At 40.9% G+C, this 20321-nt stretch overlaps 3 protein-coding genes across 4 annotated transcripts in view; 1 reads left to right on the top strand and 2 right to left on the bottom strand.

The window, feature by feature from the left end:
* Nucleotides 1-6: 6 nt before the first annotated feature.
* Nucleotides 7-9078, bottom strand: LOC134439370 (sushi, von Willebrand factor type A, EGF and pentraxin domain-containing protein 1-like). Its single transcript, XM_063189295.1, has 8 exons — nt 8872-9078; nt 8396-8575; nt 7813-7912; nt 7245-7321; nt 6716-6892; nt 5886-6070; nt 2838-2987; nt 7-2646 (listed from the first exon to the last, which is right to left on the bottom strand). The coding sequence occupies exons 1-8, from the start codon at nt 8939-8941 to the stop codon at nt 2506-2508; spliced, it is 1080 nt and encodes a 359-aa protein (XP_063045365.1). The 5' UTR covers nt 8942-9078; the 3' UTR covers nt 7-2505.
* Nucleotides 9079-10630: 1552 nt separating this feature from the next.
* Nucleotides 10631-12562, bottom strand: rab2a (RAB2A, member RAS oncogene family). Its single transcript, XM_063189270.1, has one exon. The coding sequence runs from the start codon at nt 12152-12154 to the stop codon at nt 11516-11518; it is 639 nt and encodes a 212-aa protein (XP_063045340.1). The 5' UTR covers nt 12155-12562; the 3' UTR covers nt 10631-11515.
* A 6770-nt stretch (nt 12563-19332) lies between these two features.
* The window catches only part of abhd2a (abhydrolase domain containing 2, acylglycerol lipase a), a 26727-nt gene continuing 25738 nt past the window's right edge, over nt 19333-20321 (top strand). For both annotated transcript variants that reach the window (XM_063189269.1, XM_063189268.1), the window contains exon 1: nt 19333-19515. The gene's annotated coding sequence lies outside the window, so the exon portion shown is untranslated. The remainder of the gene's footprint in view (nt 19516-20321) is intronic.

The following is a 20321-nucleotide window of genomic DNA, read 5'->3' as shown; positions in this document are numbered from 1 at the left end:
CCCCCCCAATAAAATAAAATAAATTAAATTAAAAATAAAAATAATTTTTTAAAAGATCAAATGATTCCACCCAGAGTTTTCCTGGATGCCATTAACTGTACAATTCTAAAACTGAACTCGTCCTTTTTGGTCCCTCTAAATCAATCCTCGCCATGAAGTCTAATTTATCCACTCTCTCACCTGTACATGACTTTATAACATACATGATGTTACAGGCAGCATAATATTCTGCATGGCATCTCCAGACTTTGTCATGTCTGTCACATGCACTCAGTGTGAACCTTCTCTCATCTGTGAATAGTACAGGACACCAATGGCGAATGTGCCAAGCTTGATGGTCTCTGGTATTTGCAAATCACTCCATACAGTGCTGCTCTGTAAGCATATGCTCCACATATGGACACAAGGTCCTTATACGCTCCTCATTAATTCTGTTTCTGACCACTTGAGCAAAAACATGCACATCAGTGGCCTGTGAAATTCATTTTGTAGGGCTCTGGCATTGTTTTTTCTGTGCCACTTGGCGCAAAGAAGGAGATTACGATCCCACTGCTGGGTTGGAAACCATTCTATGGCCTCCTCCATGTTTCCTGGTGTACTGGTAGGCCTTTGTCTTGCCGGGGAGTTGCATTACTTTGGGTTTGGTGTTCCTTTTATTTTTGTGGAGCTGTATATAATAATCTAGTTCATTTGAGAGTTGTGTAAAACTAACATACAAAACGCTATATCCACCATTTTTTTTTGCATTTTAATATTGGAATTGACTGGTAAGACAGCCTAATCTCCAAAAATTCCGTGCTCCTGGACACGGAATTGTTTTCCGTGATGGGCACACGGAAGTGCTTTCTATAGGCTATTACCACAGCACTGTGTTATCTCTATCATTAGAAAATACATACCAAATGCTAATCCTAAACAAAATAATGCTATAGCAATTTAAGTTGTGCCCTGACAAAAACATTCCCTAACCTTCACCTGTCATTAAAGACATATTTTTGAGAAATACCTTTTTCCAGTTAGTTGCTAGGCTATCAAATTCATATAATGATTGAAAGAAAACTAGCTGTGCCCAGACCAAAACAATCCCTAACCCTAACCTGTCAGTAAGAAAACACTTTTTTGAGAAAAAATATTTGAAATTAGAAAAATCCTGAGAAAACACAAGACTGTGGAAACATAGAGCTGTGGGAGTATAGAGAGCGCATTCTGTGTGTCCATCACGGAAAATAATTCTGTGTCCAGGCGCATGGAATTTTGTCAAAATCCGTGCTCCTGGACACGAATTTTGTGTCCTTAACATCTGTGTCCAGGAGCACGGAATTTTTGGAGATCATGTTGGGTAAGAAGTCCTACCATCTATGTGTGAATTCTGGTCATTCAAATGTTTTGAGAACATACTTTTTAAACCTCTATAAAATGCATTTTGCAATATAATTCAATGGAATGCCCAGTACAAAAATGTCAATTTCCCAACATTCTATAAAATGGAAAAGAGCATTCATTTTGGAAAAGAGTTATTTAATAGAAACAATACATAATAATCTATCAGATATCAATACACATTTATTAGCCAGACTGTCACTTATAATCCGCATAAGACAGATAGTTGAAAGACATGTTGCAGCCCTACACTACTCGAATTAAAGGTCAACCACTAAGGCAGCAATCATACAGCCCGTGTTACAGCCATGCAATCATCTAGACTGCTCATCCATGTAAATGTTAAATAAAAGAGGGGGCAGAATGTGCACTTACTGTGTCAATATTGTTATTAGAGGCTCTTTCAATAGTAAAAGGAAGGGAAGATAAACAATTATTGAGGGGCCCCAATTCTTTCCAAAATACTTTCCCCCATAATTTTACTAGCCATTTACAGCCCTTGTAGCTTCCTTAACTATAAAGATTAAACAAACACCATACTCTGGAATTAGTTTTATATTTATATGTGGCATTTAGTTTTACTCGGCCTGCCTGGACCCAGAGCTTAAAGGTTTAACGGGCTTCAGCATGATATGGGGCCACGTTCATGCCAACCAGGTCTTATGTCTGAAAGAGACAAGATGGTCTGTAAGGGACAAGATATGTAACTTTTCATAACATAACATTATCATTGTTATCATCAATAGGCCTATTATTATTGTTCTTCTTATTAGTATTATTTATCAATGATTTTTTTTTTTTTAATAACAGCGATTAGGGTTTTTTTCTGATGGAAAATGGCAGTCTATTTTTGAAATAAATCGTAGTATAAAAATGAAAAACAAATAGCGAAAAAGACAGAAAAATGTGTTTGCAATATCATTGCAGTATACAGTGTTTTCATGTTCAAAATACTGCATTCCCTACTAATACTGCTTTAATAAATAATACTGCAGAAATACATTTTGCAGTAACACCTAAGAAGATCTGCCGTAGGCCTATTTAAACAGGTTTTTCGTAAGGGTAGAAGAACCCTCGCTTTCACTGTCTGGGGTGAGTCCAGGGGTGGATGAGAAAACTCAGAGCTTAAACACAGCCGAGCAGCTCCATGCGGACAGCGATGCGTTTGTGCCACTTCCAAGGTAGGAAGCGCACGTAGCGGGCGTCAAATGAAGGACTGAACAGGTTCTTCTTGAGCCCTTCATTATCACTGTTGCCTTGGAATATCTACAGTAGAAACAAACGAACACAAATAAATATAAATTATAGTCTTTTTAGAGCGCCAGAATATGGCACAAGAATCTCCAATTTTACTAAGGCTGTGGTTCAGACATGTGAGTCTTTCCAAATTGTCAAAGTGAGTTACACAACAAAGAACATCAACTTAAATATTTAAAAAATTTAATTAATGGACTGACCGTTTCTTCTCCATCACTGGAAACTACTGTCCAAGAGTGACCATCAGTACTGTAAGATATTTTGAATTCTGTGACATATTTGGGGAGCCCAAGGTCCTTTGCCCCCTGAGTGACGATCCCTGTGACAGTCTGAGGGCTACCCAGGTCCACCTGTAGTACAGAAACAAAGAAAGTTGGCGTCTGCGCCTTGAACTTAGGATCGCTTGTTGCTTGGTGCGACTGCTCACCAAAAATAGTGATACTAGGACAGTCAAAAAGATGAGGCGCACACAAGGCTTGCAGGTTCAAAAAGTGTATTGTGTCCGACAAGATTTTTTATTTTGTCGGACACAATACACTTTTTGAACCTGCAAGCCTTGTGTGCGCCTCATCTTTTTGACTGTCCTAGTACCACCTGTAGTACAGACACAGAGGATAGCAGACAGTAGTTAGTTATCTGATATCTGATATTTGATAACTGCTTTAAAACTACATCAATACGTGTGGTGATGACACTTGAGACAATCTTTTCATCTTTCTATTACATTTGTTGCCTGGCAACAACATGATACAGGTTCCTATTAACTCGTTAGCTGTCAACTATTTTCAAAACAAAGAGCTCCATACCGCCTTGTGTTTTTCAGCATTTTGAGCGTTTTTTCAAGATTCTAAGGAAATTGAGTTCTATGTCTATGTCAACACCACCCCAGCAAAACACAGAACACACTCTCCTCTGTCATCAGGGTCATTTCACGTGAAATCAGACACTTTGGGACCTGACCAACACAGATTTCAATCATACTTGCTGTGCCTGTTGAATAGCAAGGTAGCAGCCCAGAGCTGCTTTTGTGTGAATCTGACACCAATATTAAGGGAGATACAGACTAGCAAAGGTTTAAATATGAGGGTAGGACACTATATATTCAGCCTTGATTATATCAGTCAGTGTAGGTCACAAAAAGATGTCTGAGGTGTTGTTTGAAAGCCCGTTTCTGGCTACAAATTACACACACTTCATGGAAATACAACAAACTTCAGAATATGAATTATGATACATTGAAAAATTAAAAATTTAATTTAAAAAAATATATTTTTTAAAATGACCGGTTTCTTGTCTAAACATAGCCTGTAAGGTAATAAACACCTGAAAATGGGGTGTTAGGTTCTTTTTTTATTTCAGAGATAATGGGACATAAAGGTTGAAATGAGTGGTAATGAAGTAGTAATAGATTGTCAGGGACAGGACTGGACTGGCCATCTGGCATAACGGGCATTTTCCCGGTGGGCACCCTCGTCGGTCCCTATTCCAGGTACTCAAAAACTACACAGCTTCTGCCCATTGTCATGGGACACAGTGGAAGCTAGACCATTTTCGCATTCAGAGAAGGCAGGGTTGAAAAAATAAGCTCAGTAAAGGAATTTTCTAAATGTTCAAGCATCAAAGGGAATGTTGTTGCTGTATATGATGGCAACTAGTGGCTAGCATGTGTTGCGGAATGTATGCCTACCACTGGAGAGGTGAAACTGAACTTCCTGCATCCTCATGGACCATCTCCATCCTTCACATATTTCGATAGACATGCTGTCATGTGATATTACTATGGTATTGCCATATTATTACTAGGTGATTTGTGGGATGCAAAATTTTTGAGTCCCATTATCTCTGAAATGAATAAAGAACCAAACACCAGCATTTCAGGTGTTGTTCATGACATTGCAGGCTATGTTTAGACAAGGAACTGGCCATTTTAAAATATAAGTTTTTTTGATATTCAATTTTTAATTTTTCAATTTATGATCATTCATATTCTGAGGGTTGTTGTATTCCATGCTGTTTGTGTAATTTGTAGAGCCAGAAAAGAGCTTTCAAATAACACCACAGACATCTTTATGTGACTTACACTGACTGATATAATCAAGGCTGAATGTATAGTGTCCTACCCTCATATGTAAACCTTTGCTAGTCTGTTTCTCCCTTAATATTGATGTCAGATTCACACAAATGCAGTTCTGGGGTGCTACATTGCTAACAGGCACAACAAGTATGATTGAAATCTGTGTCGGTCGGGTCCCAAAGTGTCTGATTTCACGTCAAATGATCCATCAGCAAAAAAAACCGTTGCACCTCTTTCCATTCGCTAATCCTCTAATAATCCTCTGTGGGAATCACAAAAAAATGCTAATTTCTCACCAAAAAGCTGACATCACTTGAAGTGAAACTAAATAATGGGTCTGACTATCCACAATAACACTTCTGCCACCTACAGGATCCGCTCCTGTATGTGCCCGATTTTTTTTGGCACAAAGTGGTAGAGATAACACCCAAGGCCTTGCTGTAAAAAAACAACATGATTGACATCTAAAGATATCTTTGTAGTGGGTGTTACTATGTTAGATAATGACGACTATCGATGTCAATGGCCATGAGTAATATTCGCTTCAAGACCAGGGCCTCCAGGCCCCATTAGCACCTGACCCCTATACAGCGGAGGTTTGAAAGCAGGTAGCACCGTTGGGCAAGGCACAGGAATGATGTTGCCCCAATAGTAAAAAGGGGGCTATGTCCAGCAGGGATCTTGAAGGCACATTATATAAAGAAAAGTCTGGGAAAAAAAACTGGGGAGCTCCATCATGTGCCATTGGACGAAGTACTTGATGAACATAATATATTCTGTCTATTGTAACTTGTTGAAATGTGTATAACTTGTGTATAACTTGTGTATAATGTGTTAAGCCATTGCCTAATGGTTAGGATATTGGTCTTCGGATCAGAGGGTTGCAGGTCTGAATCCCATCCTTAGCAATAGAGAATGTATGTGGTCTCCTGATAGGCCTATACCGTCATCTGTGGGACATTTATAGCTGTTTTTTCCTGATCAATCTTCTATCAGGTGATGTGTGCAAAAAATCAGTATGAAAGGCCAATGAGAATGGAGTAATGTGTGTGTACGTATATTCTCATGTACTGAGTGGGCATATCGTGCATTCCGGAAATTCAGTCATTCGAATGATTGCATTGATGAACCCTTCATGAACTTGTGTGTGAAGAATGTGATTGTTGATGCTCACCTGCAGCCACTGTAAGCGGTTGTTTTTAGCAGGGGACCAGGCGTTGACCCTGGCCCAGTTGTCCAGCCGTGCGAGGTGGGCGTCCCACACACCTCTCCAAAGACGTTCAACATAAACACTGGAAGCTGTCATCCTCTCATCTGCAATCAGCCCAGTCCCCAGACCCAGAGGAGTGGTGCAGATACCTGCATTGCAGAACACAGTATAGAAAGACTTGCGCTTGCAGGCTTGCATTCATACAGTATACTTACAAAGTATAGTAGGCCTAGAGAGTAAGCTGAAAAAAAATGTTCCCATTCTTCCACTTGATGTTAATTAATTACGCAAGTATACCATATTTAACTGTCTGTCATTTTCAAACTCTACTGCTTCACACTCCACTCTCTTAAACTCTACCATCAAATACCGTGAGTACAGAAATACATAAATAGTTTGTAAGCTACAAAAGACGTAAACGTCAGACAACATCCCAGAGGGGAAAAAAACACAGGACTGTATAGTGATGTGTTAATCACGAACAATCCAGCTCTTAGAGCCGGCTCTTTGTTGGAAGCTGTAGTGTTTGGCTGGTTGTTGGGAACATATTATGTGAGCCAAGCCAAAAGAGCCGGACCTCTGAAAAGAGTTAAAATTCCCACAGTTTTGTACTGCACCTGAATATAGCGTTGAAATAGAAAATATCACATTAATGCTAAGAGTTTGGCACTGAACTCATAACTACTCGTAATCGGCCTACAACTTGAATCTGGAAGCAGCTCGTTACTTCATTACTCGTTCATTTCCTCTTCCATTCATTCTAATCTCTCTGGACACCGCCTGTGTTGCTTTACGTTCACATGTTGGAGGGGAAGTCCACCCGTGCTTCAGACAGACCATGTTGCCCGTGCCTATGACCATCCTGAAGCCATCGATGCACTCATACCTGAGAAAGTCCCCATAGCCAAAAGGCTCACTGTCACCCGCCACAGGCTGAGCGTGGCGGACAGTGGGCCTTCTGCAATTCACCACTGTGGAGAGAGGAATAACCATCATCATCATCATCATCAGAGCAATCACTGGCTCCTCCAGAGTTTTGGAGTGGGTTCGTGTAACAGTACAGGACTACATAATAACAATTATAGATTTTATTTGTACCCTTCAACGAGGCAATTTTTCTTCAGCCCTCCCTGAGATCCTAATCATTCTACTGGGGGAAGTAATTTGTTTACATTTCTTTAAAACATCTTAACATTATCATCCCAAAGGTTATTGCTGTGTCATAAGATGTCTACTGATATTGCAAAACATCTGGAATGATTGGTTGATTTTATTTAAATGTAGTAAAACATACAGAAATACACCTGAGGGAGGTTGGCATACTTTCACAAACGGCAAGCTTGCCATCCCACTCTCCATTGGCCCGGCATGTCCTTTTGCTGTGACCTATCAAGAAGTACCTTGAATGCAGATTGCAAACATAGATGCAGACACAGTGAACACATGGAATGAAGCCCCTGCCCCATTTGAACGCAACATAATGAAAATAGAGGCATGCAAATGCAAACTATACAAGACCACTATACACGCTATGACTGATGTCAACATGACACACACACACACACACACACACACACACACACACACACACACACACACACACACACACACACACACACACACACACACACACACACACACACACACACACACACACACACACACAAGCACACGCGCGCGCGCACACACACACACACACACTCTCACATACACACACACACACACACACACACACACACACACACACACACACACACACACACACACACACACACACACACACACACACACACAAACACACACACACACACACACACACACACACACACACACACACACACACACAATTATAACTGAAAATGAGATACATGTACGTATAGACACCGCTCACCCTTCATTGCAACTGGCTGTGATTACGGCCCCTAATTCAGTTCCCTCCGACAAGTCATAATGGCCATTGTATATATCACCCGGGTTGCCGCAGGATTTTTCTAAAAAATGCAAACGGATGCCAAAGCCTGTTTAAAACAGCGCTCTGTTGCACGTGGTGGAGACGTAATGTGCCAAAATCAGTGAGTAATTGTACATGTTGTGTTAGTGAACACAGCACATTCTATTATTAATGATGGTAACAGAAAATACAAAAGTGTAACCAAAAGGCGTAAATCTAAAGCTGACGGTGCACATGTATAGCCTGAAGTAAAAGGCTGAAAGTAAAAGGCTGAAAGTAAAAGACTTAAGTAAAGGGGAACCTTCTCATCCCAGACATTCAGCACCACAAACAACATCCCTCCACAAGATACACATATCACAATTATGACATTAACATATTTTGAAATTCTAAACTCTATCTACTACATTTATTAGGTATTTTAAGTACTTTAATGCTGGAGTGAAGCTTGCATGTACAGTGCATGTTTTGGATGATAAATTAAAAAATATTATGTAGGCCTACTGTATTTGTACAGTCTTACTTCTGCAAGTGAAACTGCTTGGAGAGGGTCTCCATTGGCCTCCCGAACAGATGATAGTCCGTGGAGATCCCAGAGTTTGCTCATACCCAGGTTGGCATTTCAGTCTAGCAATAGATGACTCCACAAAAGTCTCCACGTCAAGCACGACATAGTCCCCGGCGATGGGTCTGGTGCAATGTCCTATAACATGTGGGCAGAAAAGAGTAGAAATGATCCATGTTTGATGCAAACTGGAAACTTAAACAAAAAGACAAAAAACAAATGCTGTTGATTTTCAAAACGTCTTTAAACTAGGCAATTAGGCTTTAGTTCTACAAAAAACCTTGACCTGTGGTTATTTTATTGGCAAAGAATTCCCTTGAAAAAGAAAAAGCTACCTCCTAACCTCTGCCTCACCACAACAGACAACAGGACTCTACATACTGAACAGGGCAATGCTAACAACCCACAAAAGTAAACAAATGTCCAAATCTCACCTTTGATTTCAGTGGAGATCAGTAAAACCACTAAAAGACTCCCCAACAGTTTTTTCATGGACGCCTTCATTTGATAATTTGCCTTCTTTGTTACTACGGCAGCTGGTAACCGAGCTGTGGACACAGAGCCAATCAATAGCCCTAACCCGAAGACAGCATGTTTTATTCAGCACTCACACACGCACTCACACACTCACACACACACACCAGGACAGGCGGAGCATGGTTCTCATGCATTCCCACCATGATGCCATAAAATACCAAGGGTAGGAAGTTACTACACTGTACTTTTACTCAAGTTACTGCAATCAAGTTGTTTTTATGAGTACTTTAATTTGCAAACAGAAGGGACTTTGCATAAAGCAGAGAATTTACAGGCTAACATAATACCATTTTCTTACAAACATTATTATTACTATATATCATTAACATTATACCCATTTAAGGTTAATACATGTATTCACTTTTCCTGCAATGTAGCTGGTGTTTGGAATATGGTGGGGTCACAAAAATATTCTTAGGTCCAAAAGTGAGAAGTTTGGCAACCACTGTGCTAGATGTACTTCAGTGCATAATATCAGGCACAGATTGTTATACCATTTCTATTTATGATTGCTAGTATTTCACAACTCCAAGGAACTGGCTTATTATAATTCAACATTGTGATATCCAGTAAGTCTCCATGATGGGTCAGGATGGAGTGTGACAAGTTGGAAGTTTAAAGTGCAAGTAAGAGGGCATGAAAGCAACCGGCCAGATACATTAGGCTATATGACATTACCTCACAATACAAACACAGTTGGTTACCCTCATTAACCACCTCAGTTTCTAAGGGTCAGGCGGTACACCAGTATCCATTTGACATTCTTCTGCCCCATTTGATCTGACACGGAGCTGTCCATCTTCTTCCCACCCCCATCCTTGTACCAGCAGCCGACTAAAGCCACTACATCATCACACAAAATGGATGGTCAGCATATACTGCCCCTAGAGGCCAACAGTAGACTGACACTTGTAAATTGCTGTAATAATGGCAGTTCTATTCTCATTATCTAAAAGAAAACAGAAGCCAGTGTGCATCACTGTGGCCTTCAATGGCTCAAGGGCTGCTTTAAATGTCACCTACTCCAACTTACATCAGGGCCTGGCTTTGGTGTTTCATAATGTTTTTCCATGTGCACTGCTTGCAGCACCTAATCATGTAGCCTAAACATTGAGATAATAATGATAATGTTGATGTGGCCGTGAAGCTGGGGATGTTTTAGTTCTTCAGCAGTCAAATAACGGGGGGAAAAAAACAACAAAAACACGCACACACATTTTAAAAAGTGAGGTTGGTTGGGCTTGTTTCATTCTTGCACATTATGTGACCTTTGACCCGGCAATATCCCTCTTCTTTAAATTCTATAAAAAAATCTATTTTTAAAAAGGCTTGAAATTGTTTGAAGGAAGAGACAGTGTTTTAAAGCTTTTGTTTCTGTTCTTACAAGTGTGTTTATGTTTATTTACCAGATGCACAGAGATACTGTGAAGTAGCCTATAGCATGCAGAGATGGACTGATTCAACCAATAGGCCTCCAATAAGCTTAGTGGATGAGGTGTCCAATGCACAAGTGTTTCACCAATTATTTTGTAGGATTCAAATGCATACAGAGACACATGTTACTCTAGGCCTAGCCTATATTTTTTTTAAAGAGTAATAGACTAAATATTCCAACAATTTAAGACATTGGCTTTAAAAAAAATCATCCCCAATCTGTTACTTTTTAATTCAGAGGGTTTTATTATATTTCATCGTGACAGTATTTATTTTCTGAACACAGCAAATAAAGGTTATAGGGTCACAAAGATACTTATGGTTTGGCTTTTTGTCATACCCCTTTCACGACAAAGATGTTCACCATACTGGTCATACTGCCAAAACAAGTCATATCATTACACAACCACTCTTACACGTAATATTGATTTGCACTGACATTACACAGCAGACTAAAATTAAGAAAAGATATACTAATTGAAAAAACAGTATGCATGATATGCATTAATGTATGTGGACTGATTACAAGCTATGAGTGCAAATGTACTCCAACGTCCTGAAGTAGGGAGAGAGATCTCTGTGATTCATAACGTGAATAAATGGTATGTTTGTGGTGGTTAAGCGTTTTTTTGTCATCCAAAAGTCTATTTTTAAGGCAAACAGCAGATCTATCTGGAGAAGTTAACTTATTTCTGAATTAATAACAAAACATAGATAAACACAAATTTGGCAGTTCGGAATAAGAAGACAGAGTTTCTGTACATAGGTCAGAGGGCCAAGAAAGAATAGAGGTTATATGACAGGAACAACTGAAAAGACATCACCGTAAAATGTTACCTCCTGTAGTGGCCAAAGCAGGTGTTAAATGGCAGCAATAATGTAGCACTTTTCAAGCTAGCTCCTTACAGTATTGAGCTTTAGAAAAATTCAATACAGAGACCTAGCTCAGTCAATGTACACCATAGCTACATATACAGATTGATAACAATAAATATATAATGTAGTTTCATCTTCTTTCTTCTCTTCGTTTCTTCATCTTGATGGAGGCTAACGAGCATTAGCCCTAGCCTACTTAGCATGATGGAAAGGTGAGGAGAGGAGCAGTGCTCAGCAACAGCCCCCACCAGCTTGCTGTGCACCCTGGCTGCCTGGAAGGGAAGAATTGGTGGCAGCGTGTTGGGGTCCAATTTTGATGCCATTTGCTTCGTTATTGATATCAAAGACTCCTTCCTGGATCTTCTCGTAAATCTCCTTGGCTGTGTTGATGAAGGCCTCTTCGACGTTTGAAGCTGTTTTCGCGGAGGTTTCCATGAAGACGAGGCCATGTTCCCTCGCAAACGCTTCACCTTCCTCCTTCTTCACTTCTCGTCGAGACTCCAGGTCGCTCTTGTTCCCGATGAGCATGATGACCATATTGGAGTTGGAATGTTGACGGGCGTCTTCCAGCCAGGTTGTCAAGTGATTGAACGTGTCCCTTCTTGTGATGTCATACACCAGCAGGGCTCCCGCTGCTCCTCTGTAGTAGGACCTGGTGATGGAGCGGAATGATTCTTGGCCAGCTGTGTCCCAGATCTGGAGTTTAATTTGTTTGCCATCTATAGTGATCATCCGTGCCCCGAATTCAACGCCGATGGTTAGGTCGTGTACTGGCTGAAAGCGCTTATCTGTGAACTGTAATAGGAGGCAGGATTTCCCCACACCCGTATCTCCGATAATAATGTACTTGAAGAGGTACGCGTACGCCATTGTTATCGGGCTATGTCTTAAACCGAATACAGTCCCAATCAGGTGTAGTTATTAAATACCAGTTCTTTGAAATTCGAATATTTCCACTGAGCTCCCGTTTTTCTGTCCACGACGACACCAGGAACAATAAAGACTTCCGGTAAAGACAGGAAGTTACATTGTCGTGTGATGGTGTTTACGGAAGTGAATAAAGAAATCGTAACCAGAGACGTTCTGTTGCAAAATATCTCGGCCTTAACCTAATCCGTTGACCTTTAGAGAACATCCAGTCGGAGAAATGACTGCGGTGTGTATCAAAACAGCACACGGAGATGGTTGAGCGCGATGAGTGGGCAGACTTGGGCACAAGCGAGATGGACGCAATCATCTGCTTTTAGCAGCCAATGCAGACATAGAGCGCCCTCCTCAGTTCCAGCGCTTAATAGAACTGACGCATATTGAACGTGCGTGTCAGACAGTGGGCCAAAGCGATCAGCTGGTCAGCTGGCAAACGCTCCTGAAGTTAATGGGAAAGGTAGACCTTCAGTGGCCTAAACCTAACAAAGCAAATGAGAGCAACACGCATGACTATAGAAACACATCTAGAAACAAAGCACACTTAAATCTGTGTAAAAGTTTTAACTCTTCCTTTGAGCTTTGGTTACCTTCCCGTTTTTCCAAGCATTTCTATATTAGGCCTAACATTTTTTTTTAGCTTTTAACAAAAACACAACCCCAAACCCAAGGCACATACAAAACAAATAAATAAACAAACAAACAAACAACAACAAAAAACAATAATATAAACAAATAGGCCTACATTTGTTTAGTGACCTTCCTATCCCCACTTGGGGTAGGCCTGGGAGGCCTAGACTAGCCTACCAGTAAAACAGTCAACAAAAGAAGATGAACACATTAAAAGTAAAGGTCGATAAAAAAAGATAGAAAAAGGATAAATCATAAGTGGCAGTGGCTTGTTCTGGTAGTGAACTGAAGCGTCTTAGTAAAGCTAACCGATATTACAATCACTGGCCATGAAGAAACTGCATGGAGGATGTGGGGCATAATTAGGGCTGGTCTGGGACCAAAAACATGTCCCTGGCATTTCATAGACCAGCCCCTCACACAGCCAACACCACACTCCTGAACTAACTAAACTAAAATTATGCTTGGCACAGTCAAACACATACAGTATAAAGCTTGACCAATGGGCCGCCCTATCAAAGTTGTGGGTCAGTATCCCAGGAACTCAAAAACCAAACAAAGCAACAACAAAAAACAGCACCGACCCCATAGGAATGTCGGCCCAACGGGAAAATGCCCTGCCAGATTACCAGCCCAGGCCTGGGAATGTTAAATGGAAAAGGTAACCCCAGCCAACAGAATGGAGCGTTACAATAGAAACCCCAGCATATCCAATCTATCTTGAAACTATGAGTGGTCAAGGAGGAGATTGTGGGACACTGCTCAATACTGTTCTTTATTTCAGTCACATTCATGGGTGAGCATTGGGAAGTTTGCTAGGCCTATAGCATGGAAGTGTATCTATAGGAAGTATATCTTTGCGCACTCATTCTGATCTGAAGGCCGAAATCTTAACGTAAGTTTGGAATCCCAACCACGGAATCAGGCAAGGGCAAGATATATTATTACTACACTAACAGAAACATGTAGTTTGTTAACAGATCCATCATCAACACCAAAGACTAGCTCTCCATTAAGCTTTAGATAGTAGGCTATATTAAATGGTTTAGATTAAGCTCCTCTATGAATATGATGAATAGGGGGTTTCCAGACTATATCTCACTTGCGATATTGCCAGGCCACAGGTTGGGATAGTGAACAAATTGCTCCCCTCCATTCTCCCCTCAGGTGCCCTGACCATGGAACTCTTCTCATGCCCTGTTCAATGGGATGTGCCATTGGATGGCTGTCTGCTTACATCTGATAGCCTAGGTAAATGTAGGGACAATGCTGCTCCTTTCGTTTTTTTTTATCTGTCTGTGACAGATTCATATGATAACATATTGCATCTTACAGTAAAAGTTTCACGGATTAATTGGGACATAATTCTTAATTCACAAGTTCCAAAATTCTATTTCTAGGGTTTGACAACCAGCCTTCCTCAGAGTTGTTTAACCCCTTAGCGCAGAGCCTATGTTATAACTTTACTGTCACCAAAATTGTAATGGCCAAGTCTTAATCTGTTACTTAAGGCTCTCGGTACGGTCATAGCAAGTGTTGTTATGATGTAGTTGAGTATTAACAGCAAATTAGTGACACACCAGTGGCCCCAGCAAGAGGCTACAAAAGGTAGAAAGTTGTGCATTTTAAGAGTTCATTTTCTTTACACTATAATTGTACTTTTTATGACAAGTACATCCACTTCTCTAAACGACTGCTGTCTTTTTTTATTTTAATTTATCACATGCAGTCATTTCTTACCACTGCTGGTGTATTTCATTGAAACCACAATTTGGATAAAGACAGTGTGCCAGTCTGGTGCCTAAAGGACAGCACCCAGCCCGCACCATCTGCAGTGCACATAAGCTGCCTGCACCTGTTCCAAAAGCCCTGAGGTCAGGAACACAGAGGCAGAGAGGACACGCACGCATGGCACAAAGCATCGCCATATCTCTCTCTCTCTCTCTCTCTCTCTCTCTCTCTCTCTCTCTCTCTCTCTCTCTCTCTCTCTCTCTCTCTCTCTCTCTTCCTCTTCCTCTCTCTCTCTCTTTATCTCTCTCTGTCTTTCTCTCTCTCTCTCTCTCTCTCTCTCTCTCTCTCTCTCTCTCTCTCTCTCTCTCTCTCTCTCTCTCTCTTTCTCTTTCACACACACACACACACACACACACACACACACACACACACACACACACACACACACACACACACACACACACACACACACACACACACACACACGAGAGACAAAGGGGAGATCACACTATTCGACAAATTATATTTTTATTTACACAATTGGCACCATTTTAAATGTATGCCCACCCCACCCTAGTACTTGCTTCAGTGGGAAGGCAAAGGTGTCTTGAAAAGGGAAGAAAATACAAATTATTTACAAAATAAGTTATTCACACACAGTTATTTGCTGTGAAACCATGGAGGGCAAGTTGTAGCCGTGTAAATGGGAAAAGGGCTGAGCCGAGTTGGGCAGTTGGTCAGGCCAAAGCAAAAGCAAAGCAAAGAGCAAGAGACAGGCAGAGGTGGATCTTAAACCGCTGTGAACTACCAGCCAATACTGTACCACAGCTCCATCTTCTGGCCAAGAAGGAAAGATAAAATAAACATTGCAAACCATCAGAGAATGTGTGGTGCGGTGGCACACCCAGGAAGGTAAACACACGCATACAGGATGACACACATACACACACACACACACACACACACACACACACACACACACACACACACACACACACACACACACACACACACACACACACACACACACACGCGCGCACACACACACACTGCGGAATGTGTGGCGCACCCAGGACAGGATAGTAACGGCAGGGCGTTTCCACAAACATCCACACACGCGTGCGCAAACACACACACACACACACACACACACACACACACACACACACACACACACACACACACACACACACACACACACACACACACACTGACTGGCACTCCTCTTGGCAGGCTGATCTAAAGCCAGTCAAGATCAAGGGCAATGTAAGGCATTCGATATTGGGCTCAACAGTAAAGAAAAGAATAGTATTTGATTTTAGGTGTTGCTGATTATTGTATGATGCAGCCTACTGAACGGACTGATTAAAAAAAGGTCTAAATATCACAAAGGCAATATTATTTATTTATGCTTGCTCTACCTTTTTGTATAGGGCCTGATTTGTGTCTGATGTAAATAAAGATTTGACATTGAAATTGAAGCACAATCATTATTATTATTATACAACATTGTTACTATTGTTAATGGTGTATAAGGTGTCTGTTTCTGCTCCCTACTTCACAGGGATGTGACAGTATGATGTCCATTGTAATTTTATTGTTAAAAAGTGAGACACAAGAAAATCAGAACTGTGTGTGCCGTTCAGACCCGGCTGCAGAACCAAGGTGTTGGAGGGGCATTTGATAGGGTATGGGGGGGCACCTTAGTGGGGGGTGCGGGGGTCCTCCCCCAGGGAAAAAAAAAATCTTGGATGCAATTTCCTGCATTTAAAAAAAAAATTGTGGGCCCAGTTTCAACACATCAGCTCAGTGAAAACAGTCAAAAAGAAGGATCACCGCACACTGGTGGACTTAATTTCGCCTTGCGCTTCGTCAGGTTCACCAAATCAGTGTTTCATCCAAATCCATTCAAAAATTTTTACATTTATTCTGCTGACAGACAGACACACAAACAGACAGACAGACAGACAGAGAGACAGACAAACCAACGTGACCGAAAACATAGCCTCCTTGGTAAATAAAAAAGGTATAGACATTTTTAAAATTGATGGTGTTAATAAATATTCATATGAAAGGACTATTTGTGAACGAGGAACAGATACTTTTATAATGGACACCTAACAATATTGGGCTACGAACTGGAACTTTAAAGGTGCACTGTGTAGGATGGTGGCCAGAGAGTAAGTATTGCAACTATGCTGCTCATTGAAGCTGTGCAGCCAGCTAAATTTGATCTTTTCATGAACATTTACTAAATAATAAACTAATATTTACTAGTAGGCTAGATCTTGATGTTATGAAATTAGGCTGTGTTACGATCGCTTCCAGCGAAATCTTTTTTTTGAATTTCTGGAAATTCAAAATGCCGGATCATGGAGAAGATCCCCCTTTTCATGTATGAACAGTGCAAGTCTCCCAGTGATAATGAACGGGCTACTTAGAATTTGATGGTGGTGGTAAATATTCATGGAAAAGGTACCATTTGTGAATGGGCAGCATGAATTCTGGAAATTGAAAATATTACACAGTGCATCTGTAAACCAACACTAAGTCGTTTTCGTCTTCTGCCTTCAGGTAGGAAGCGGTAGTCTGCTCATACCCTTATTTATGGGGAAATGTCGGTTGACTGGAGCTTTATGGGTGGCAAGGCCGGTCTAGGAAGTAGGACTGTAATTGATGAAGACAGATATGCACCTCTAAACTTGCCTAGTGCTCTTATAACCTGTGGAGGGCAGCATACTAATTCACATGTGCCTTTCACCTTGTAGTTCATGAAGCAGTGACACCAGAGCTTCAGACCTCAGAAACATTTGAAGCTTAAAAAATACTATGTGGTGTTGCTTTTGGGCTATGGAAATATGCATCTTCTAAGGGGGAAATTTATGAAGGTGGTGGATGAATACAGCTTCTTCCTTCCTTCATTCCTTCCTTCCTTCCTTTCTTTCTTTCTTTCTTTCTTTCTTTCTTTCTTTCTTTCTTTCTTGGCCTTCCTCCTATGAAGGAGGCAAGGAAAAAGATGAAGCAGCAGGCAGGGAACAGTACAATCTATTTTCGATTTTCACATATTTTCAGTATTTTCAATAATTACACATGAACCTGCATGCCATTTTTACCTCCGCCAAGGAGGTTGTTTTCAGTTGCATTGGCTTGTCTGTCTTTCTGTTTGTCTGTCAGCAGGATCATTTAAAAAAAGGATTTGGATGATATGTTGTGGAGTTGTTGCAAATGACAAAAGGAACAAGTGATTAAATTTTGGTGGTGATCCGGATCGCGATCCGAATTCAGGAATGTTTTAAAAAAATTATTCAACATTGCAGGACAGGGCAAGTTTTGACATTCCAGTTTCTAACTCCACAAAAACAAGGCAGAAAGACTAAACATTAGGGTGTAACATAGTCAAATGCTCTATCACACAGATTCCTTGGTGGAGGTCTGCACATTAAATATGACTATTGATTAATTGCTTTGAAAACAGAGAAAAAATCCTATATACTATCCTATACATGTATTCTCATTTTTTTCCAGGGCTTTCTGCAGAAGCGATTTTGTCAAATAAGGTGTACTGTTTCTGTTTTCCTCTTACTGCAGATGGGGTCGCTGGCGGGCCTATTCACTCATTTCTGAAAATACTCAACTACATCATAACAACATTGACAGTACTGAGAGCCTTGAGTAACAGATTAAGACAGCCATTACAATGTTGGTGACAGTAAGGTTATAACATAGGCTCTGCGCTAAGGGGTTAAGGAGAAAGAAATAGACATTATGGAGATAGAAACGCCAAGAGTGATTGTACGTGAGAGAGATAAACATTTGTTTTGAAAAGTTTCTAGACACACGTTGTCATCCTTATCAACAAGTGCTGAACCTAATGGAAAAAAACGGGTGCTTCCTCAATCACAGGGCCTTGTTCCTCTCTCCTCTGCTCTTGTTCCTCTCATTCTTTACTGAGATGACTTAATGACATGAGACTTCAACCTGTCTCTGTGTCATGAGGCAGGATTAGAGAGGGAGAATAATTAGATAACATAGAATCAAGTCGAATGTCTTTTCTTATCACCAAACAGATGTAGGTAAACTGACGGCCTATATACAAGTAGGCCTACAATGAGTTTGAAAGAATCACTATTCTCTGTGTATAGGCCTACTGTATGTAGGCTGGTCTATTTACAACATATTTGTCAATAGTGTAATATAGGCTAAAAAACAGATAGTAGGCCTAAGCCTAGTCTTCAGAAGGCAGGCTACACCCCAGACAGCATACTATTCTATAGGACTAAATAGGCTTTCAACAAAACACTGAAATATGGAGTGTAACCTATATTTGCACTGATGTTTCAAGCACAAGCCCAGCAGACAGATTTCTAGGGGAAAATATAATTTTCCTTTTAACAATAATACCTACAGCAATAAAACAAGCAGATTCCATCTTCTTTAGGCCTATGTCTTAGTTTGACATCAATTCAGGTTGGGGTAGTGCTTGTAGTCGAGACATGTTTGTAGGATTTGGTATCCATAATTGTCTGGACGAGACTGGGTGAGCTGCAATAAACCTACTTTAAACTACCAAAGAGATGCCTTTAACTTGGTTAGGCACATGCTACACGATACAATAATATAGGCTACTCATATTGTAGTAGCCTACTGTAACAGTAACATCACTGTGCAGAAACCTCCCGAAATCACGTGACGTCACGGGCTGTCATCCAATAGGTGTGCATTATATAAATATCCTCTGCCCCTCGGTAGGAAGTGAAGTCTGTAGTGCACTGTCTGGTGCTAGTCAGTGCGTGTATGTGGACCTATTTACTGTGGAGGAAAATGCGCGGAAACACAGAATATTCACAATTATCCACTGAATCATAGCCGCGCCTATGGATGGATATAGCATATGGTCATCTGTACAAAGGGAAAAGAATCGTCTGGCTGCCTCGTCGGATTGTTAGGTGGGTGAAAACGCGCTCATCGTCTCTTGATAGAAGCATCCAGGCAGCTAACACTGTGCTAGTTGAAGGGAAGCATCCAGTGGGGCTTTTCCTGATGCCTCCCTCAAGCAACGGACGATTTTACATGTATTAACAAATTATGTTGTTGTATACTGCATCCTGAACTGAATACATTTGACTGCATTGTGATATAGCCTAGGCCTACTCATTTGCGATATGTTTTTATTGTCAGGTGCATACGAACTTGATCTTTGAAAGGATGCGTTCTTCGGCCTGTGCCCGTTATAATGTAGCCTATGATAGGCTGCTTTCATTTCCTTTCAGCGTTTCTACATTGTAGCACTGAGGTGCAACAGAATGTATTGACATTGTAACATTTGAGATTGTAACAGTAACACGGGTAGCCTATTTATCTGGAACTGGGTAGGCTACACTGGAAACATTTATGCTAGTCAGGAAGATGACACTATGGTTTGCGAGCTGAATGGACATAGCCGCAATGGCAGTCTATTTGGCAGGTTCCTGTTAAATCAAACCCTCCTGCACTTGCCACCACGATGGCAAAGGAATGACAGTTTTCATCTGATCGAAGGCTATTTTTCAGTCGACAAGTCACGCCGTATGCCTGTCTGCAGTCTGGTCTACCTGATGAAACATGGGGAGATTGAACTCCCACCCTTCTAATAACCAGTGGAAATTAAGTTGAAAACCACAACAATATTTGACACGAGAGGGCCCCGTTGAAGGGGAGACGCTGTAATTAACATTTACCGTGGTGTTTGATGTAATTGAAATTATAGATTTGT

This window comes from Engraulis encrasicolus, chromosome 22 (assembly GCF_034702125.1).
Source record: "Engraulis encrasicolus isolate BLACKSEA-1 chromosome 22, IST_EnEncr_1.0, whole genome shotgun sequence".
Taxonomy (NCBI): domain Eukaryota; kingdom Metazoa; phylum Chordata; class Actinopteri; order Clupeiformes; family Engraulidae; genus Engraulis; species Engraulis encrasicolus.
This window is presented reverse-complemented; position numbering and strand designations above follow the sequence as displayed.

Excerpts from the sequence above, each read along its gene's own strand:
- LOC134439370 (XM_063189295.1), bottom strand. The coding sequence starts at position 8,941 with ATGAAGGCGTCCATGAAAAAACTGTTGGGGAGTCTTTTAGTGGTTTTA. Across the intron at positions 6,893-7,244 it reads CAAGCTTGCCGTTTGTGAAA|TGGTGAATTGCAGAAGGCCC; the intron begins GTATGCCAACCT and ends CTCTCTCCACAG. Across the intron at positions 2,988-5,885 it reads ACCGCTTACAGTGGCTGCAG|GTGGACCTGGGTAGCCCTCA; the intron begins GTGAGCATCAAC and ends TCTGTACTACAG.
- rab2a (XM_063189270.1), bottom strand. The coding sequence starts at position 12,154 with ATGGCGTACGCGTACCTCTTCAAGTACATTATTATCGGAGATACGGGT.